At 46.3% G+C, this 23,092-nt stretch overlaps 1 protein-coding gene across 1 annotated transcript; it reads right to left on the reverse strand.

The window, feature by feature from the left end:
• Positions 1 to 3,074: 3,074 nt before the first annotated feature.
• Positions 3,075 to 19,935, reverse strand: SERPINH1 (serpin family H member 1). Its single transcript, XM_087720972.1, has 5 exons — positions 19,823 to 19,935; positions 7,407 to 8,056; positions 6,677 to 6,775; positions 4,912 to 5,144; positions 3,075 to 4,096 (listed from the first exon to the last, which is right to left on the reverse strand). Exons 2-5 carry the CDS (start codon positions 8,032 to 8,034, stop codon positions 3,794 to 3,796), a joined length of 1,263 nt encoding a protein of 420 aa, XP_087577098.1. The 5' UTR covers positions 8,035 to 8,056; positions 19,823 to 19,935; the 3' UTR covers positions 3,075 to 3,793.
• Positions 19,936 to 23,092: the final 3,157 nt, after the last annotated feature.

Below are 23,092 nucleotides of genomic sequence, written 5' to 3' on the forward strand. Positions count from 1 at the left end.
AAGCCAAAATTTAATTACCAAAGTTACAATTGGTTTATGAATATTTTTTTCATAATTCTGACCATTGGCAGCATCCCAATAGTCACATGATTAAAATTCAGACGCTCGGCAACAGATTCAGATTTATGACGGTTGCCGTGTCCCCAGATCACGTGATTCCCCCCTTTGCGACGACCTGACGAGTCAAGGGAGTGGGGAAGCCAATTCGTTTAACCACCGTGTTACTAGCTTAACAACCGCAGTGATTCACTTAACAACGGGCAAGAAATGTTAAAAACGGGGCCAAATTCACTTCAAAACGATTTTGCTTCGCAACGGAAGCTTTGGGCTCTGTTGTGGTCGTAAGTCAAGGACGACCTGTAAATTGTCTTTGCATTGTGGAATTGGATAACGTGGGGCAGTGGAGAAGGAGGGGTTGTCCAGCAGATGGGAGGTGGACTAATTTTAGGGGCCATCTGAGGACCCACAACCACAATGACAGCAATGGCTCACAGCCACATCACTGCACAAACCCCTCCCCCCTTATTTACCTGCGTGCACCTGGGGGGTTTTGTTTCCTATCCCCTTTGTGTATAGGAGCCCCTTCTGCCGTTTTCTCTCCACCTTGCAAAGGTAGCCCAGGACCAAGAGGGTTGGCTGACCCCCCCCCCCATCCCACCCCCTTGAATTTCCATGGCTGCTGGTAGAACTTGAACTCAGGCTTTGAGCCCTTTTGCAACCTCAGCAATTTTAGTGGACTTCAGCTTGTCGGCTGGGGAATTCTGGGATTTAAAAATCCACATTCAGACTAGGGAATTCTGGGAGTTAAAAGTCCATCTCCCGGCAAGGGAATTCTGGGAATTGAAGTCCATCTTCTGGCAAGGGAATTCTGGGAGTTGAAGTCCATCTTCCGGCAAGGGAATTCTGGGAGTTAAAAGTCCATCATCTGACTTGGGAATTATGGGAGTTGAAGTCCATCTCCTGGCAAGGGAATTCTGGGAGTTAAAAGTCCATCTCCCGGCAAGGGAATTCTGGGAGTTGAAGTCCATCTCCCGGCAAGAGAATTCTGGGAGTTAAAAGTCCATCTCCTGGCAAGGGAATTCTGGGAGTTGAAGTCCACCTGTCTCAAAAGTGGCCAAATTTAAGGCATGCTGGTCTACAGTGTTCCCCTTTCCCAACCCAGCCAGATTTATTCACAGCACATCTTACCATTTGGGAGCGATATTCATTTCATTCTTTTTCAATGCTCTGAAAAGGTTGAGAGTGGGGTGAATTTTCCATTACTTTCCAAAGCTGTTGCTACATGCCCCCCCCTTCAGAGTACCATCAAGACAGCAATTCACTGAAAAATATTTTATTGCAAAAATTGTACAACAAAGTTTTGTGCGGTGAGTAACAAGAGATGTGAATCACAACATGGCTTAATTCACCCAGCCACCCCCCTGAACCCGTGATAGCACCATCCTTACACGCCCTGCAATGCTGTGTGTGTGTGTGTGTGTTGGATCTCCCCCCACCAAAGACCATCTTGTACCTCCTTGGAGAGGCTGATCACACATGCAGCATGGGAAAGGCATGAACTTAGAAAAGAGAGAAGGGTGCGTGTGTCTATTTTTCTGTTTAACCAGTCTGGCCCTTTAAATTTAGTCACCTGCTTAATCTTGCAAAATTTAAATTTTCAAAATTTACCCTTGTGCAGGACTGCTGCAAAATGTGAATTAGTGCTCATAGCTTGGCGCGGGCACATTGCACTAAGAAACCGAGGTTTATACCCTGCTCTGCAAATATATCTGTTGAATTGCTTACTTTAACCTGGTTAAGGCACGTACATCACCATTGGTAGGAAGAATATGCATTCAACTGTGGGAATATTCAGTTTATCTCCAAAAGGGCTACACATTTACCTTTCAGATTTAACCCAGGCCCTCATTTCCTAACTCCTGCATTATTTTACTACGCCCGTAGTACAGCTTCTCCATCCATCTTCTCTCCCTAATCTCATACCCTCGATGGGTTTGCAAATACCATTATCCCCCCCCAGTCATGTGAAGGCTTGGGAGGATTATGATCCAAAGTACTGAGAAAACACAAAGCTACGTCCAAACGCCCATCAAACCATCCCTTCCCCAATGCCGGAGTGGAAAACATCCATTTAGTTTTAAAACCACCATTTTTTTCTTCTCGGAAATACATCCCCGGGGTTTTGACTTGGCTCCCCTCGAGGGCTAAAACCCTCAGGACTCGCTGTTCCGTTTCATAAAACTGAAAATGCAAATACTCTCACTCAGTAAGGACTTTAAATATTTATGTCTATATGTGCCTGGATAGCCTCGAAAGTTGGGGGAGCCGAGCCAAATGTTTTTAAAATGGATTAAAATACCATGTTTCCCCTGAAAATACGACCTCCAAAAGTAAGTCCTAGCTCTGGGATTGCAAACCTATTACGGCAAGTGTGCCAGAGGCAGCTGGTCGTCGCGGGCACCGGAGTGCCAGTAAACAGCCCCAAAACAGGCCGATTTCCAACCATGCAGTTTACTGTCAATATCAACAATTTTCTTATCTTTTTCTTTATCTTTGTCTTCAATTTTTAGAACTCTATCCTCAACTTTCAACGTTGTTTGATAAGTATCCTCAATTTTCAGGCCAAAAACAGCTTAAAAAAATGGGCTGAAAACAGCATGAGAAAAAAACCCTGAAAAGCTTCCCAGTTGAGTCTCCCAAATGCAACCTTCCAAGCAAAAATCAATGCAGGTGATTGGATTTGCTTAACAGCCAAAGAGAGCCAAGGAGAGACTCACTTTGCAACCGGCTCGCTCAGCCCCTGGGGGTCCTAAGCGGAGGAGTACCAACCACCTTCTCAATAACGCACAAGATGCCTTTCCTTGTCTTTCCCATGCTTACAATCTCACAACCCCAAACTTAATTCCCCCAACTGGCAAATTTAGCCCTCTTGTTTTGTAATTTAAACTCTTGTGCCGTTAATTTTAGGAAGATCCCGGAAACATGTAGAGCAGTGATTCTCAATCTTGGCTACTTGAAGATGTCTGGACTTCAACTCCCAGAATTCCCCAGCCAGCAAATGCTGGCTGGGGAATTCTGGGAGTTGAAGTCCAGACATCTTCAAGTGGCCAAGGTTGAGAAACACTGATGTAGAGAATACTTTTCCTGAAAGGAATCACATGAATTACACACACACACACACACCTCTCTTCCTAAATCTCAAACTGCATTTCAGTTTCCAGGGCAGATAAAACCACAGGTGGTCATCGACTTACGACAGTTCCATTTAGTGACCGTTTGAAGTTGGGGGGGAATGACTTACAATTGTGTTTTGCATTTATGAATGCCACAGCGCGCGCACCCCCTCCATGGTCACGTGATCAAAATTCAGGCGCCTGGCAACTGACTCATATATACGACGGTCACAATGCCCCGGGCGGGACCTCCTGATTTCACTAAGATTCACTTAACAACCATGTCACTAACATTTAACAGCAGCAGGGATTCACTTAACAACTCTGGCAAGAAAAGTCGTAACACGGGGCCAACAGCTGTCTTGCTTAACAACAGGCACTTTGGTCGTAAGTCGAGAACTACCTGTATCAACCAAATACTGGGGTTCAAAAGGGTTGCTGGAGAATTAGGCCCTCGTCCTTCTCACCATCTTTTCATGACCCCCCCCCCCAAATTTAACGCGTTGAAGGTTAGAGGAGTGAGCACCGTTTTTTTTTTTTAAAGGCACCTATTTTATCTCATTTTTTTAAAAAAGATAAAAATAAAAATCGAAGAGACCTGCGCAAACCCGGCATGCAAACTACAATTCGTCGCGCATTTTGTCTCCTTTGGGCTTCACCAGCCGGCCGATAAACAGGACGGAGTTGGTCTTATTGTCCTTGACCAGGAAAAGGAAGGGGTGGTCGACGTAGAAGAGCTTGGGGTTCCGGATTTCCTCGCGGCTGTAGAGGTCGGTATCGAAGGGGTTGCCGTCCGTATCGAGCTCGAAGGCGGCCGCGTGGAAGACGTTAGAGAGGTAGAGGTCCTTCTTGCCGGAGATCTTGGATAGGTCAGCTTTGTTCTTATCCACGGCTTCGGTTAAGCCGAGATCGGACAGGTGTTTCTGGACAGGGAGAGAGAGAGAGAGACATTTATTTTCCCCTGCTCAACGATTGGCTGGACTTCTGTGATGTCACGTCACCGACCGTTCGGTAGTCCTCAACTTAACAACCGCAACTGACCCCAAAGTTGTTGGGTGCTTCTCCATCACTGGAGGTTTTAAAGATGAGACTGGAGAGCCATTGGTCTGCAACAGGTAGAGGGCAGTTATGGCGAACCTTTTCAGCACCAAGCGCCCAAACCAGAAGGCATGTGTGTGCATTTGCGCACATCAGAAACCCAAAGCCTGGCGCACAAATGCCTGTTTTTCAGGCCCAAACCCTGTTTTTTGACTGTTTTTCAGTCTAAAACCCCGTTTTTTTTTAACTTTTTCAGGCCCAAACCCCGTTTTTTGGCTGTTTTTCAGGCCCAAACCCCGTTTTTTGGCTGTTTTTCAGGCCCAAACCCCGTTTTTTGGCTGTTTTTCAGGCCCAAACCCCATTTTTTGGCTGTTTTTCAGGCCCAAACCCCGTTTTTTGGCTGTTTTTCAGGCCCAAACCCCGTTTTTTGGCTGTTTTTCAGGCCCAAACCCCGTTTTTTGGCTGTTTTTCAGTCTAAAACCCTGTTTTTTTTACTTTTTCAGGCCCAAACCCTGTTTTTGGGCTGTAAAAACAGTCTAAAACCCTGTTTTCCATCAATGGAGGTTTTTAAGAAGAGACTGGACAGTTGCTTCTCTGAAATGATATATAGTGTCTCCTACTTGAGCAGAGGGCTGGGCTAGATGACCTCCAGGGTCCCTTCCAACTCTCTTGTGCCTACTGGACAGCCGAGGATGCTCACCTGAATGTCGTGGCTGACCTCCAGGCTGATCTTGGGCAAGGAGATAGCCACGGAGCGCTGCTTCATCTTGCCCAGCCAGATCCGCAGCTGTTCCTGGGTGAGCATCTTCTCTATCCGTTCCAAGGGCTCCACGTGGTCCGGCATGATGATGATCAGGCTGGAGAGTTTGTGGGCCAGCGGCATCTCCACGATCTGCAGCTTCTCCGCCTCGTCCTGGTAGTATTTGTAGAGCCCTGCAGGGAATCAGAATCAGTGGGCTGGTCAGAAAAGAGGGCAGGAGAGGGGCAAGGAAGGGGATCAGAGACCCGGAGGCTGAAACGTATAAAAAAATGGTTGCTGGAATTGGGCGTGTCTGGTTTGATAAAAAGGAGGACTTGAGGAGACATGAGAGCAGCCTTCCAATATGTGGGGGGCTGCCCCAAAGAAGAGGGGGTCAAGCTATTATCCAAAGCACCAGAAGGCAGGACAAGAAGCAATGGGTGGGAACCAATCAAGGAGAGATCCTTCTTTATCTTCTTCTCTCCTTCCTTCCTCCCTTCTCTCCTCCTGTCTCTCCTTCCTTCGCTCCCTCCTTCCACCCTTCCTTCCCATCTTCCTTCTCTCCTTCCTTCCTACCCTCCCACCTTCCTTCCTTCCAATATCTCAGGGGTTGCCCCAAAGAAGGGGGAGTCAAACTATTCTCCAAGGCACCTGAAGGCAGGACAAGAAGCAATGGGTGGAAATTAATCAAGGAGAGATCCTTATCTTCTTCTCTTCTTCCTCCCTTCTCTCCTCCTGTCTCTCCTTCCTTCCCACGCTCCTTCCTTCCCTCCCTCCTTGCTTCCTTCCCACCTTCCTTCCTTCCCACCTTCCTTCCAATATCTCAGGGGTTGCCCCAAAGAAGAAGGGGGTCAAGCTATTCTCCAAAGCACCCGACGGCAGAACAAGAAGCAATGGGTGGAAACCAATCAAGGAGCGATTAGCTTGACCCCCTTCTTCTTTGGGGTAACCCCTGAGATATTGGAAAGAAGTAAGGTGGGAGAGAGGGAAGGAAGAAGGAAGGATCTCTTCCTTGATTAGTTTCCACCCATTGCTTCTTGTTCTACCCTCAGGTGCTTTGGAGAATAGCTTGACCCCTTCTTCTTTGGGGCAACCCCTAAGATATTGGAAGGAAGAAAGGAAGGTTCTCCAAACCCCCTGAAGGCAGAACAAGAAGCAATGGATGCAAACTTATCAAGGAGAGAGCAACCTGGAATTAAGGGGAAACTTCTTATGGTGACAATTAACCAGCGAAACAGCTTGCCACCAGAAGTTGTGGGTGCTCCAACACTTGGGGGTGTTTAAGAAGAGATTGGACCACCATTTCTCTGGAATGGTGAAGGGCAACTTTTTTTTACAACCTAGGCCCCTTTAAGATTCGTGGACTTCAACTCCCAGAGATCCTCAGCCAGCATGGCTGGCTGGAGAATTCTGGGAGTTGAAGTCCACATGTCTAAAAGGCTCCATGTTTGCAGATCCCTGGAATAAGCCAAGGGACAAATAAACACAAATTAAACGCAAGTGCTGTCTCCGCAGTAGGGGGGCCGCATGTCAGCTCCACAGGCCCAGAGCTGCCATTCAGGCGGAGGGGAAACTGTGGGAGCTGCCAGATGGGGGCCTTCCCTTTCACCTCTTGGTGAGATAAATCTTGCAAGAGATTTGCTTGCAACGTATTTAACACAATATCTGATTATTTAAAGTCACTTTTTAAATTATTCAACCTCATTTTCTGATTCAACTCCCTTACCCGTACGATGCATCATGGGAATGCCGACTGTGTAGGAGCGCGTCACCATGAAGCCGCGGTTGTCCACCATCTTGTGATGGAACTTCTCATCCCAGTGCGCTAAAACAAAAAGAACAGCCGCGGATTTAAAAAAATGCAACGAGCGGTGCAGTGTCCTAGAGGTGGCGCTCACGCTTCACGATCAGGAGGCTGTGAGTTCAATCCTAGGTAGAGGCAAGCATTTCTCTCTCTCTCTCTCTCTGGGCTACACGGAGAATATTATCTGCCGAACAAAACTCTGGCGTGGCAACTGGAAAGGCATCCGGCCAGTAAAATAATGCTAGCTTCATTCGTCGCCCAGACTCCACCCCGCAAGGGATTATGGGGTCGCTAATGAAAAAAAATGTACAAAACAGGTTAAGTTTAGATCAGGGTTTTCCAACCTCGGCCCCTTTAAGACGGGTGGACTTCAACTCCCAGAATTCACCTGGGGAATTCTGGGAGTTGAAGTCCACCCGTCTTAAAGGGGCCGAGGTTGGAAAACCTTGTTCCAGCTGCGTTCCTAAGGATCCAATGAACCGTCCGATTCATTTTTTGACTGGTCGCCAAGTAGGCGCAACAAAAAGCCTTCAAAAGAAGACAGGATGGCAGCCACCATCTCCATCTTGACCTTCTGCTCCATCTACCGATACCCCGCCACCATTTCCCCCCCCCTCTGCTTCAAAGCCCCCCCCCCTCACCGCGGACTCACGTTTGAAGAACATGGCGTTGACGATCAAGGCCCCATCCGTCTTCTGGACGTCTTTGGTGACTTCGGGCAGCTTGCCATCCGTGGTCTGGGATGCCCATTCGTTGATGGACTTGAGGGCGCTACGCTTGTCCCGGAAGTTGATCTTCGAATGCTCGTAGTTGTAGTGCTTCTTGCTATTCTGCACAAAGTCCTCCGCGAAGCTGATGGAGCTGGGCCCGTAGAGGCGGCTCCCCAGTTTCCAGGTGACGTTCCGGGCCGTGGTGTTGCTGACGTCCGTCAGGAATTCGGAGAGTCCGCTGTGGATGTCGTCGTCGTTGAGCTTGCTGGCGCTAAGAAGGGCCTTGGCTTGGGAGGCGGTGGTGTCCTTGCCCCCGAGGGACACCAAGCCCAGCGAAGACGCCACCACCACGGGGGACACCAAGATGTTCTCCAAGGTCTTGTCTTTAGCCATCACCTGGTAGAGGTTGAAGGCCAGGATGGCGCTGCGGTCGGCCAATGTGGCGGCCTTCTCGCTCAGCTTCTTCTCCTTCGCGGCGGGTTTTTTCTCGCTTTTCTTCTTGTCGTCGGAGGGCACCGCCGTGGCGAGGGCGCAGAGCGCGAGGAGGTGGATCAACCAAGTGGATTCCATGACAGCAGAGGGCAGTCGCGAGCTACAAGGAAGCAAGATCCGCCGGTCAGAATGGGTGGATGGCTGAGTCGTCCTTGAGCCGGTCAGGATCGAACTCCTGGCAGTCGGCAGAATTAGTCTGCAACACAGCTTTATGTTGAGAAATTTATTAAGTGAATTTTGCCCCGTTTTACGTCTTTTCTTGCCGCATTCGTTAAGCGAATCACTGCAGTTGTTAAATTGGCAGGCAAATCCCCCACTTAACAACATTTCATTCAGTGACCATTCAAAATGATGCACTGAAAAAAGTGACTTATGGCCTTTTCACACTTATGACCCTTTTTTCACACTTACAACCCCACCGTCTCGCAATCCAAACTCAGATGCTCGGCAGCTGACTCGTACTTATGACGGTCGCAGTGCCCCGGGGTGGTGGTAGGGTAGCATGATCCTCTTTTGCGACCGCCTGACAAGCAACATCCATGGGGAAGCTGGATTCACTTAACAACTAGGTTACTGACTTATAAACGGCAGTGATTCACTTAGCAACTGCTGCAAGAAAGGTCGTAAAATGGAGCAAAATTCGTTTAATAACAAATTTTGGGGTCAAGTGTGTTCGAAAATACAAATATAAGGGCATCTCGATTTAAGATCCGTTGCTTTGTGATAATTGAAAGTTACGACAGGTACCCCCACCTCACAAATGACCCCCCCTTCCCCATGGTCACATGATTGCATTGTGGGCACCCGCCTTACAACTTTTTATAGCCTTTCAACTTCACAACCACAATTCATGACGTTTTGGTGAAAATATTTAATCTATTTTCCAACAAAAATTACCATTGCAGACGTCGTCTTTGCTTAACGATTCCCCAATATATTTTTTTCTTTGTAAAATCAAACCAGCCACATGGTGACCCATTTAACAACCAGCACGACTTACACCCTAGTTCTGGGCTCAATCACTGTCATAAGTCAAGGACTAATTTATATGTCAAAATGTTACAACACGGACTGTGCTCAAATCCGGAGTAACTTATTTAATATGAAATTTATTTGGCGTCTCCCGAAGAGCTAGTATTCTGCAATTTTAATTCAAGCAATTTATCATGCAAACATAAGGCGGAATTCGAAGGCAGGTGTTGAATAAATTTAATGCATCATAAAGTTAATAAATTGCGTTTTGCAAAGACCGTATTCCCAAAATACGGTGGTAGGCAATCCAGGTTTTTTTCCCTAGCTCCTAGGACTTCCAGTCAGCACTTCCTGGCTGTGAAGGATGGGTGCTGTAGTCCCCAAACATCTGGAACTGCCTGGCTGTAAAAACCCAGTAAAGTGAAAAATTACAGATGCTAGTAGCTCTGGCCAGAGTGTGTTTCCCTGATACGCCACTAGGTGGCATCTAAGATTACACTACTACAGTTTGGTCTTTTGCAGAATTTAAGAATTTGATTAAAGATTTAGCTGGAATCACAATATTTTCCTCACTTCCCGGCCACACGCCCACTTGGTTTACAACTTGGAGTGCAAAGTAGTAACTTTGGAGCAGTCATTCAAGGAAGCAACAGCTCAGAAAACAGTAGCAACTAAATGGTGCAAAAGCAGAGAAGGCCACATGCCAGTGGCAAAGTACATATCAGTTTCAATGCTTGGTACTTCCGCTTGAAAAAGGGGAAGACATTTCCCCCCCCCCCCCCAACTTCCATGTTCAAGAGCTGATATACAATAGGTGGGCCAATAATCCACCAGGAAAATTAGACCAGAAATCATCTAATTCCAACAGATTTGCAAAATAAAAATGTTTCATTTCCATTAAGACCAAATCAGCAAGGTTTTTCTGCTTTTTTAATAATAATAATCAGCCCCAAAAGCTGTGAATCTCACCAAAGATTACATAATAATAATAATAATAATAATAATAACAACAACAACAACAACAGGTTAGGACTCAAGCTGTTGAGCGACCAACCAGCTCCAAAGTTTGTGAATCTCACCAAAGATTAACCTAATAATAATAACAAGAACAACCTGGCCCTCGAAACTACATGGCTATGGATGAAGTATGGTGACAGTGATGCCCATTGTCATCGGGGCACCATGTCCAAGAATTTTACAAGACACATCCACAAATTGCAGCTTCCTGCAACAAAACCAGTGGAACTGCAAAAAACTGGGCTACTCGGAACATCTTATATTCTAAGAAGGTCCTTGGTTGATACCTAGGACGCTGGCAGCAAACCGTATCAACCATTAGCACCAGTCACTGGTATTTGTGATGCGTTTTTGAATGTTCAGTTGGCTGAGTTTCATGTTTAATGAATAAAGTATATAAATAATAATAACAATAATAATAATTTAAGAAGGAACTTGTTTGATACATAGTGTGCCAATTACCACTGGAATTACCACTGCTGGTTTGTGCCACAGTCGTTGAATTTCGATTTTTAAGTCCTGGTATCTTGCGATTTTTTCATGTTCCTTCTCGTCAACCCTGCTATCACCTGGTATTGCTATGTCTATGATTGTGACCTTATTTTTCTCAACCAGTGTGATGTCTGGTGTATTATGCGCCAGTATTTTGTCCGTTTGTATACGGAAATCCCACAAGATCTTGACCCTCTGATTTTCGGTGACTTTTTCAGGCTGATGTTCTCACCAGTTTGTTGCTGTTTTAATATTATAATTTTTGCACAAATTCCAATGGATCACTTGTGCTACTGAATTGTGCCGCAATTTATAATCAGTGTATGATAATAATAATAATAATAATTTAAGAAGGAACTTGTTTGATACATAGGACACTGGCAGCAAACCGTATCAACCATTAGCACCAGTCACTGGTATTTGTGACACATCTTTAAATGTTCATTTGACTGAGTTTCATATTTAATGAATAAAGTAAATAATAATAAGTGTGTGTGTATAGATGGATAGATATAGATATATATAGATAAATATAGATATATATTGCAAAATTGCGAGACGGAAAGGGAGCAAAAGAGAGAAGAGAAAGAATGAAGCATCTTCAATGGAAATTACAGTTAGTCCTCAACTTACGACCATTCATTTAGTGACCGTTCAAAGTTACATCAGCACTGGAAAAAGCGACTTATGACCGTTTTCTCTAGCTACGACCTTTTCAGCATCCCCCCTGGTTAAGTGCTCAAAATTCAGACGCTTGGCAACCTGACTCAGATTTATGACGGTTGCAGCGTCCCGGGGTCGTGGGATCCGCATTTGCGACCTGACGAGCAAAATCAACGGGGGGAGCCAGAGTCCCTTAACGACCGTGTCCCTAACCTATCAACTTCAGTGATTCGCTTAACATCCGCGGCAAGAAATGCTGTAAAACTCACTCAACCTAAATTTTGGGCTCGAAATTGGTGGTTGCAAGTCGAGCGTTAACCTGTGTTTATGACCGTCGGAAATGGTCACGTGATTCCCCCTTTTGTGACCTTCGGAGGAGCAAAACCAATGGGGAAGAGCCGGATTCACTTAACAACCGTGTTCCTAACTTAACAACGGCAGTGATTCCCTTAACGGCGGTGGCCAGAAAAGTCACAAAGCGGGGCAAAAGATACTTAACAACCACTTGGCATAGCAATGGAAATTCTGGGCTCAATTGTGGTCGTTAAGTCGAGGATTGCCATGTATAATTTTAACTATCCCTGCAAACGTGATGCCCCCCCTCCCCAATTTTTCCTGCAGTGCCATCTGAGCCGCTGCCAAGGCCTCCAGGCCTGGCACAGGCGGGCACCATGCCAAGGGAGAAGATTAAGGCGAATTCCTTGCATAAAAAGGGGGCATTGCTGAGTCAGAGAATAACAGAGAAAAGGTGGAATTGCGTTCCTCCCCCCCCCTCCCCCAGGCTAGCCCCCCCCCCACCGCGGGCTCCAAACAGCCTTGCCCCCACAATAAACCAATTCAGCTGCCAGCACAGGGTTCAAATTTCAATTTTATGCATCGTCGGTCATTCAAGCTGGTCGGGCAAATTTAAAAAGAAAACAAATGAGCCAGACTTTATAGAAAGGCTTTCTATAAATAAGTCCACCTTCGAACAAAGCCTCCCTTTGTTAAATCAGGAGTGGTCCGAAGGGAAAGGCATGCAGACTGGTTACAGGAAGTCCTCGGCTTACGACCCGGCGTTGTGCCCAGAATTCCCCCTTGCTAAGCGAGACAGTTTAGGGAATTTCGCCTCCCTTTTCATCACAACTGTTCAATGAATCACTGCGGCTCTTGTTAAGTTATCCGCGCAGTTGTGGAGCGAAATCTGGGTTCCCCGCTGAATCTGCTGATCAGATGGTCGCAAGAGGAGGATCGGGTGACCCTGGGACACCCCAGCCGTCGTAACTACGAGTCAGCTGCCAAGAATCTGAATTGGGGCAATGTCACCACTGCAATGGTCATAAGGGTGAAAAACGGTCGTAAGTCGCTTTTCCCCCCGGTGCCGTTGTTAACTTTGGTCACTAAAGGGACTGTTGTAAGTCAAGGACTATCTTGAGTCAGTTGTGGAGTGTCTGAATTTTGATCACGCGACGCTGGCCATAGTCGCTAAGTGTGAAAAAGCCATGTCACTTTCCCCAGGGCTTGCTGTAACTTTGGTCATTAAATGAATGGTCGTAAATTGAGGACTACCTGTAATTTCCACTGAGGATGCTTCATTCTTTCTCTTCAGGAGCCGAGGTGGCGCAGTGGTTAAATGCAGCACTGCAGGCTACTGCTAGATCAGCAGTTCAGCGGTTCAAATCTCACCGGCTCAGGGTTGACTCAGCCTTCCATCCTTCCGAGGTGGGTGAAATGAGGACCCAGATTGTTGTTGGGGGCAAAATGCTGACTCTGTAAACCGCTTAGAGAGGGCTGAAAGCCCTATGAAGCGGTATATAAGTCTACTGCTATTGCTATTGCTATTCTCTCTTTCGCTCCCTTCCTTCCGTCTCGCACACAACGTAAGTTGTAAGTGGAGGACTGCGTGTATTGGTTGGTTCCTGAATCCAAACAGCTGGATTGGTAACGCAGATGTGGCGCAACACTATTTTTATTGCTATAAACACAACACTTTTGTTGTGGAGCAAAAACCTATCTTGCAAATCCACTCCACGCCTTCCTCACTACCGTTATAAAGGACTTGTGACTTTACCTGGGATCAGAATTTTGCAGTGGCTGTGTGCAATAACCCCCACCCACCCCCATATTTTGGCTTAATAAAGCAATTATTATTATTTTTCTCATCCTCGGCTTCTTTTAAGAACTGTGGACTTCAACTCCCAGAATGCCCCCCCCCCCCCAGGCTGCCCTGATTGACAAATAGACAGCATTTGCAAAGTCTTTGATGTGTTTTTTCCCCAAAATAAAAATTGTATTGTATTGTATTGTATTATTTGTATGCTGTCCTTCTCCGGGAGGACTTAGGGTGGCAAACAATTCAAGGGGGAAAAAAGGGGGAACGTAAAAGACAAAATACAAATAATAAAAGTAGACAACAGTCACACAACCATACATGTCGAGAGGGGAGGGGAACTCATCACCCCCAGGCCTGCCGGCACAGCCAGGTTTTGACGGCTTTCCGGAAGGCCTGGAGAGAGGTGAGGGTCCGAATCCCTGCGGGGAGTTCATTCCAAAGGGCCGGAGCTGCCACAGAGAAGGCCCTTCCCCGGGTAATAGCCAGGTGGCATTGGCTGGTAGATGGCACCCGGAGGAGGCCGACCCTGTGAGATCTAATGGGTCTGTGGGAGGTAATTGGCAGCAGGCGGTCTCTCAAGTACCCAGATCATATGATATTTGCTTCTGGTTTTCGGCAAAAGCGGTCCCATACTGAAATAATGGGTTTGGCTTAACGACCGCCACAATAAAGGTTGTAAAAAGAAAAAAAAAACATCTGGATAGGTGATGTCTGACTTTATGACCGTATAATTTATGCTTTTATCACTGTAAGTCAAGGACTAGCTAGCTGTAACCTGAACAAGAGGGAAAGCATCTGTAACATGCTCTTACCTGCTCAGGAAAGCTTTTGAAATTCTTTCACTGGGCGTGATAAGTGCTCAGCTACAGAACCTTCCTGGAATTAACAGAACAACAGCGTTGGAAGGGACCTTGGAGGTCTTCTAGCCCAGCCCCCTGCTCAAGCAGGAGACCCTATCTCATTCCCATGAAAATGGGCCTCCCAATTTATTCTTTAAAAACTTCCAGTGTTGGCGCACCCACAACTTCTGGTTGGCAAGCTGTTCCACTGGTTAATTGTTCTCACCGTTAGGAAATTTCTCCTTGTTTCCACGTTGCTTCTCCCCTTGGTTAGTTCCCATCCATTGCTTCTTGTCCTACCTTCCAGGGGGCTTTGGAGAATGTGGGAACACCCCCCCCCTTCCCTTCCCTTCCCTGTGGCATTCACTGGCCGCAGTGGTTAGAGTGCAGCACTGTAGGCTACTTCAGCTGACTGCAGTTCTGCAGTTCGGCTGTTCAAATCTCACCGGCTCAGGGTTGACTCAGCCTTCCATCCTTCCGAGGTGGGTGAAATGAGGACCCGGATTGTTGTTGGGGGCAATATGCTGACTCTGTAAACCGCTTAGAGAGGGCCGAAAGCCCTATGAAGCGGTATATAAGTCTAACTGCTATTGCTATTGCTATTGCTAAAACTTCAGGTTTCCATTAATTGCATGGCAATTAATTGTAATTAGTTGCATTCAGACAGAGTTACATCTTCTCCTGCAGAAACTTCATGAAGAAAAGATACCAATGACTTTGAAATTTAAGAGAAATTCCTTAAAAAAAAATAGCAAGCTTTGGATCTTGGTGGAAATGTGGAATTTTTGGATAAAGGGACTGTGGAATTAGCAATTGGGATGCCGAAGGGGGTTACCCTCGAGGCAGCTGGAGACTCGCACAGCCCCACAAACGCATCCATGCGCAAAAATGTTTTTCTTTGCAAAATCTGCTTTCTCCAATCGGCCAATTTCCTTCCTTCCTTCCTTCCTTCCTTCCTTCCTTCCTTCCTTCCTTCCTTCCTTCCTTCCTTCCTTCCTTCCTTTCTCAATGGAGGTTTTAAAGAAGAGATTAGACAACCATTTGTCCGGAATGATATAGGGTCTCCTGCTTGAGTAGAGGGTTGGGCTAGAAGATCTTCCAACTCTGTTATTCTGCTTTCCTTCCTTCCTTCCTTCCTTCCTTCCTTCCTTCCTTCCTTCCTTCCTTCCTTCCTTCCTTCCTTCCTTCCTTCCTTCATCACTGGAGGTTTTAAAGAAGAGATTAGACAACCATTTGTCTGGAATGATATAGGGTCTCCTGCCTGAGCAGGGGGTTGGACTAGAAGACCTCCAAGGTCCCTTCCCAACTCTCTATTCATTCAAGGTTTGCATTTTTTTCCCAACATGGTCTTTCATCTTAACTTAATATAAACCGTCGGTACGTTTGTTGAAACTTTTTCCAGACTTCTGTTATTTGGTGGGTCATGCCTAGGCACGGGGTTGGACTAGAAGACCTCCAAGGCCCCTTCCAACTCTGTGTTATTCTGTGCTATTCTATTTACAGGGAAGAAAAATCTGGATTAAAACTTTTAATGGTTGACCGTCTGCCTTTAGGACAATTTCAATCCCCAAAATGGGATGCCATCCATTAAAAAAACCCACCAGATTAGAAAATATCACTTTTGGGGAAATATTTCTCCACCGGATTTCCCCGCTGTCCAACCAGGATAAATGTTTTTTTTTAAAATACAGGTAGTCCTCAATTTACAGCCATTGATTGAGTGAACATTTGAAGTTATAACGGGCTCCATCAATGCAGAAGCATCGCTTTGCTCAAAATAGAAAAAAAAAACTTCTGGCGATTTAGGCTGCAACATGGCTGCAGATGTTCCAAGCCGCACCAGTGGGGCTCCCACCCACACGCCTGCACACCACCACCCCCGCCATGCCACGTAGGCAAGGCCCAGCCTGGGAAAGCTTTGAGACAAAGCACATAATTATCATACAAGCTGTCTGGCAGGAAGAGGATGTTGAAGAGAAATCAAAGCCAAACTCGGAGGGTTTAAAAACTCCCGGATTTTTTTTTATTCCCCTTTTTCTATTTCTGCACCCACCAAATTCAATTGCAAATTAAAAGTCTTCAGGCTGTTCTGCTTATTTTAGCAAAAAACGCAGCCGGGCCGGAGAGGAATCTCGGAACGAATTTTCAAGAAATAATCTTTGTTTCTACTTCTGCAGAGTGGGAAGGCTTCCTGTGTTTTTCTTCCCAACTTTGAAGGCTAGAAACTTGCCTTAAAAATCAAAATATCCACAGTTAAACTTTTTCTTTCTTTTTTCTCTTTCTTTCTCTCTCCAACTTCCTTCCCATTTTCTCCTATTCTTTCTTCCTTCTCAAATTTCTGCCCATCTATCCATTCATCCTCCTTCCTTCCATCATTCTATCTTCCTTCCTTCCTATCTTCTTCCTTCCTTCCCATCCTTTCTCCCATTCTTCCCTTTCAAATTTCTGTCCATCTATCCATCCATCCTCCTCCCTTCCATTTCTGTCCATCTTTCTATCTTCTTTCCTTCCTATCTTCTTCTCCTTCCTTCCTTCCCATTCTTTCTCCCATTCTTCCTTCTCAAATTTCTGCCCATCTATCCATCCATCCATCTCCCTTCCATTTCTGTCCATCTTTCTATCTTCCTATCGTCTTCTTCCTTCCTTCCCATTCTATTCTCAAATTTCTTCCTTCTCAAATTTCTGTCCATCTATTCATCCATCCTCCTTCCTTCCATTTCTGTCCATCTTTCTATCTTCCTTCTTTCCTTCTCCTCCTTCCTTCCTTCACATTCTCTCTCCTATTCTCCCTCCCTTCCATCCCTCCATCCTTTCCTTCTTTCTAAAATGTATTGGCTGACCATCTTAATATATAAACTCTTGACAGCTTACCGTTAGATCCAAGTTAAAACCCCAAAGTTAAAATCAAACATTAAAACCAAAGACAGGGAGGGAATCTTTTATTATACAATCAACCAACTTCCATCCTTAGCCAGATATTGGATCGCAAACAAGATTCCGGTTTAGCAAAATGGTTTAGAAGCAAGCCAGTATTAAGTGTGGCGTTTTTTTTGAACTGGTTAACCCGTTTTAAATTTTCCTTATTTCTCCTAAGACGACCTCTAACCTTTTCTACTCTTTTCTCTGTCTAAGGCAAAAAAAAAAGAGAGATTAAGTTTGCTATTTAAACAGCCTGCAGGATTAAAATTCACCCTTTTCCCATTTTTAAAAGACATCCTGCTAAAACTGCATTATATATTTCACACCCAATGAATGAAAAGCTATTAGCAAAAATAGGAATAAACCCCAGGCCCGTTTAAAACTTTTAGCAAAACCCCTCCAGAACCAAAGAATCACTAAAGCCACCAACTTATCTGTTTCTTTCCTAATTTTAATTCATGAATAAAATTCCACCTTCTATCCATTAGGCATCCTCACCGTTAGTTTCTATCTAGGTCAGAACCTGTCAAACTTCATTTTCTGGATTCTTGGATGTCAGGAGAGTCTCCTCTGCCCTTTTTGCAGAGAGCAAAATTAAAAATAAAACTCCAGGCCAGCCTCGGGAGCTAAATTAAGCTTAGCCGGGCCTGCTGCAAAAGATTCTAAATCAAAACAACCAATCCTGGTTTAATAAGAGTCAGAAATACAACATTTCGAGTCCGCACTGCCCATCTTTGCTTTTCCAAAATATGTTCCTTTTGGAATAAGCTCCGGTCCCAGCCTGAATCCAGGATCAGGGTTTCTGAACCCAGTTCCTAGCCACGATGGAACAAGCAGCCATTAAGAGGGAAAACAATCCTGGTTTATTACAGAGACTAGCCCTCTTCCACCTGCTTATCCAGCTGAATTAAAGTCTTAATAAATGCCATTTATGCATGTTATCGTTCAGCCTAAAGAAATGGCTTGATTTGGGGGGTTGATGCAAGAAGCAGAGCCAGAAAAAAAAAGTTTTCTGCTCCTTGCTCCAACAGGTCGTGTGAATGCAGTAGTTCATTTCAACCCGGATTTCTCCCCTCTCCCTCTTCTGCATTCTCCAGCCCCCTCCCCTAAAATAAACGGTACATCCCCCCCCCCTGCAACTACTTAAGACAAAAGCCTCCCCCTCCCATCGTGAATGCAAAGGCTCAGCGCATCTCGACCGTCTGGATCGCCTTTCTCTTTCTGGATCGCGCGCAAGAGTGGGGGGGGAGCGCGGAGGGGTCCCATTCTCGCCCAGGCAATCGCTCTTCGCCCCCCTCCCCTCCCGCCAGGAGCAGGACCCGCCCAGCCCCGGTGATCCCACCCGCCGGATCCCCAGCCGATCCCGGGGATCCTGCGAGTCAAATCCCTGCGCGCTTTCCCCAGTTTGCGCGCCAGAGTCTGCAAGGCCGGCGCTTTTGGGGTGCAAAGGCTAATCTGGGGGTCCAGAGACCACCATCGCCTTCTCCCCCGGTGAAATCCCAGCCCTTTCCCCCCCCCCCGCGTCCATGGCTGGAAAGGAGGCGCCAGGGGAAGGGGCTCTCGGGTCCACGTGTCGTGTGAACGCGGCCCGCGAACGGGAAGCGGGTCAAGAGCGCTTTTTCCGGGCCGGGGACCTGGGAAGGGAGGTGGAAGCCCCTCATTCAAGGCCCATGCAAGGAGGGGTCCCCTTTCCCCATTGCGCCAGTTAGAAGGGGATGGTGGGGCATGGTATGCACGGGTCGGGAGGGGATGATGGGATAAGGCATGCAAGGGCTGGGAGGGGATGACGGGACATGCCATGCACAGGCTGGGAGGGGATGATGGGACACGCCATGTACAGGCTGGGAGGGGATGGGATAAGCCATGCCTGGGCTGGGAGTGGATGATGGGACACGCCATACACTAGCTGGGAGGGGATGATGGGACACCTGCACGGGCTGAGAGGGAATGATGGGCTATATTATGCACGGGCTGGAAGGGGGAGGATAAGATACACCATGCATTGGGAGTGGATGATGGGATAAGCCATGCATTGGGAGGGGATGATGGGACATTGCCCGGGCTGAGAGGGAATGATGGGCTATATTATGCACGGGCTGGAAGGGGGAGGACAGGACACACCATGCATTGGGAGGGGATGATGGGATAAGCCATGCATTGGGAGGGGATGATGGGATAAGCCATGCATTGGGAGGGGATGATGGGACATATGCACGGGCTGAGAGGGAATGATGGGCTATATTATACACGGGCTGGAAGGGGGAGGACAGGACACACCATGCATTAGGAGGGGATGATGGGATAAGCCATGCATTGGGAGGGGATGATGGGACATTGCCCGGGCTGAGAGGGAATGATGGGCTATATTATGCACGGGCTGGAAGGGGGAGGACAGGGCACACCATGCATTGGGAGGGGATGATGGGATAAGCCATGCATTGGGAGGGGATGATGGGACCACATCGTGTGCGAGCTGGGAGAGGAGAATGGGATAACCCACGCATGGGGAGCGGATGATGGGCTATACACCACCATGCACGGGCTGGCCCAGGACAATGAGACAGAAGTTGGGGAGGGGATGATGGCACATGCCTTGCACGGGTTGGGGACAATGGGACCTACCATGCAAAAGTCAGAAGAGGATGATGGGACATCCCCCCCCCCCAGTATGCATAGAGACCCCACTATGCGCCCCTATGCCGGAGGGGGCTGGGGGGCTTTGACTCAAGGGCGCTGGGAGCTGCAAGGCGGCTTCGCTTCGCCCCCCCGGCCCCCCCTGCAACTTCCAAAAGGACCCCCCCCAAAAAAAACCCCTCCTCCACCCCCCGGACCCAGCGTCCCCCAGCGCCCCCGTCCTCCCCCTCCTCCTCACCTGGGTCCTTGCAAGGGAGGCGCTCCGCACTGGCGTTCCTGGGGCCGAGGCGCCGCCGGGCCAAGGGGGCTTTATAAGGGGGCGCGGAGAAACTTCTGGAAAGAGGTCGGGAGGGGGAGGGCAGGACGTCTCCTCTTGCAAGGCCAGCCCCTCCCCCTCTCCCCGCCTCTGCGGGGTCCTAACGCCGCTCGGGTTGCAGCCGCCGACGCCGCGATCTGCTCCGCTTTGCGACTTTGCCAGCCGCCGCTGCAGGGATTTTAGTTAGTTCTATTCTATTCAATTCTATTTTCTGTTCTATTGTTCTATACTTATGTTATTCTTCTATTCTGTTCTATATTCCTATTGTATATTCCTATTCTATTCTAATTCCATATTCTATTTTATTCTATTCTATTCTTCTATTCTATTCTTCTATTCCATATTCCTATTCTATTCTAATTCTATTCTAATTCTATTCTAATTCTATTCTAATTCTATTCTAATTCTATTCTAATTCTATTCTATTCTATTCCATATTCCTATTCTATTCTATTCTAATTCTCTTCTATTTTATTCTCTTCTATTCTTCTATTCCATATTCCTATTTCTATTCTATTCTCTTCTATTCTATTCTAATTCTCTTCTATTTTATTTTATTCTATTCTTCTATTCCATATTCCTGTTCTATTCTATTCTAATTCTCTTCTATTTTATTCTATTCTATTCTTCCATTCTATTCCATATTCCTATTCTATTCTATTCTATTCTAATTCTCTTCTATTTTATTCTATTCTATTCTTCTATTCTATTCCATATTCCTGCTATTCTATTATACTTCTACTTCTACTTCTCTTCTTCTCTTCTATTCCTATTCTATTCTATTCTAATTCTAATTCTCTTCTCTTCTAATTCCATATTCCTATTCTATTCCTCTTCTCTTCTATTGTTCTCTTCTATTTTCTATTCTGTTATTCTATTCTTATTCTATTCTATCTTTTCTATTTTATTCTATTCTATTCTATTCTAATATTCTATTCCATATTCCCATTCTATTCTAATTCTCTTCTATTCTTCTATTCTTTTCCATATTCCTATTCTATTCTACTTCTAATTCTCTTCTATTCTTCTACTCTATTCCTATTCTATTCCTCTTCTCTTCTATTGTTATCTTCTATTTTCTATTCTGTTATTCTGTTCTTATTCTATTCTTCTATTCTATTCTATTCTATTCTATTCTATCTATTCTATTCTATTGTACTCTATTCTAAATACTGAAGTGTCCCTTGGACTTCATCCACATTGACAAAACCCCCATCAGAATCAGGATAGAGCTGGAAGGGACCTTGGAGGTCTTCTAGTCCAGCCCCTTGCTCAAGCATCCCGTTTCAGACAAGCGACTGTCCAGTCTCTTCTTAAAAAAAGCCTCCAGTGATGAAGCACCCACGATTGCTGAAGGTAAGCTGTTCCACGATTGCCCTTTGCTAAAGTTTCAGGTTGCTTCTCTCCTTGATTAGTTTCCATCCATTGCTTCTTGTCCTGCCCTCTGGTGCCTTGGAGAGTAGCTTGACTCCCTCCTCTTTGGGGCAGCCCCTCAAATACTGGGAGACTGCTATCATGTCCCCCCCTGGTCCTTCTTTTCTCCAGACTAATCAAACCCAAATCCTGCAACTATTCTCCAGATGTTTTGGCCTCCAGGCCTTTGAGCCTCTTAGTTGCTCTGCTCTGAACTTTTTCCAAAGTCTCAACACCCTTTTTTGCAATGGGGGGACCAAAACTGGATGCAGGGGTCTAGCTGTGGCCTTACTAAGGCTTTACAAAGCGGTACTAACACTTCACGTGATTTTGACTCCATGCTTCTATTCAGGGATGTGCAGTCAGGGGAGGCGCGGCCTCACCAGTCTGATAAGGAAAAGAAAAGAAATTTTAAAATAATTAAAAAGGCCAAGGTAGTTGCTGCCAGACTCCAGAGTCCCAGTGACTCTGAGTCTGCTTAGTGCTAACTGTAGGGGGAGGCGAGAGAACTAGGGGCCTCCTTTGCATAAGGAATTTTTCGCCTTTTAAGAGTTAAGCAAGGGTTAAAAGGCGAAAAATTCCGTATGCAAAGGAGGCACGTGATTCTCCCGCCTCCTGATTCTGGGAGCAGCAAATCATTCAGCGGGAATGGCCGGCCCGGAAGGCATGCCGCGCGCCTGTCTGCCATAGAGTGGGCTTGTTCTCTGCTTTAAGGGGGCTTTGAGTGGGAAGAGTGGCTCTGCTTGGCTTTCCCCCCTCTCCTCAGGTGCAGCTGGGGTAAGCGGGGTGGATGGCACGTGCGCGCGCACTATTCCAGCTGTGGGGGGGGAGGCGAAATCCTGCCCGCTTGCCTCACCGGCAGTGAACCTCACCGCACGTCACTGCTTCTATTTATACAACCAAGGATCGTATTCGCTATTTTTGGCTGCCGCCGTACACATCTGGCTCACATTTCATCAGTCAGTTGCAAAAGGCAGCAGCTCGACTCGGAATCACTGGCAATTTACACGGAGGCTTTAAATCCCATCCAACGTCCCACATCTGCTTCTCCCACGTCCTTGGGAAGGACTCGAGGAGGGGTGGATAAAAATGCTAAATCCAGCCCGAACATCTGGCTGACCAAGAAGAAGTCCACAGCTGACAAGATTTGTCCTTCTGGAAAACCGAGGGGGGGGGGAAACTCGCACGTGAATCCCCTCCCAAAAATAGGAATTAGTGCAACGTGGATTTCAACCATTGGATGGATGTCTCCCACTTCATCTGGTTTGGGCGGGGAGTTTGCCGAAAGGATGAAAAGTTTTTGCAAAAGGAATGGGGAAAAAAAAAAACAGACCCAAAGATGGATAAGAGATATCAATATATAATAACTATACACTCTAACCGCTGCCTTTGCACAAAATTGAAAACAAAAAACTACCCCTCCTGGTGAAATGGTAATTCGGAAGATACTCAAATGTGCTGAAATGGATAGGATGACCATGGAGTTAAAAGAAAGAGAAGAATGAACTATTGAACTATTATAAAATTTGGAGTAGACTGTACAAGTGGCTAGAGAATAGAAGCCGACAAGAGAAATCAAAGTGTTAAGAATTACTGATTATAAATATGTATGTGTTTAACTTCTGAGTATATGTATCATAAACTTTCTATCACAATGCAATGACTACATTTAGTGTTGGAACTGTTAAAATTTACAATAAGGCAACAGTCGAAGAGTGAAGTAAAAAGCAAAATATACAGGCTGATACGAGAAGCTGTAAAATTATATCATAGTCTCAT

This window comes from Thamnophis sirtalis, unplaced genomic scaffold, assembly GCF_051295495.1.
Source record: "Thamnophis sirtalis isolate CommonGarterSnake01/CBP01778 unplaced genomic scaffold, rThaSir2_p1.2 scaffold_8, whole genome shotgun sequence".
In the NCBI taxonomy this organism is placed as follows: domain Eukaryota; kingdom Metazoa; phylum Chordata; class Lepidosauria; order Squamata; family Natricidae; genus Thamnophis; species Thamnophis sirtalis.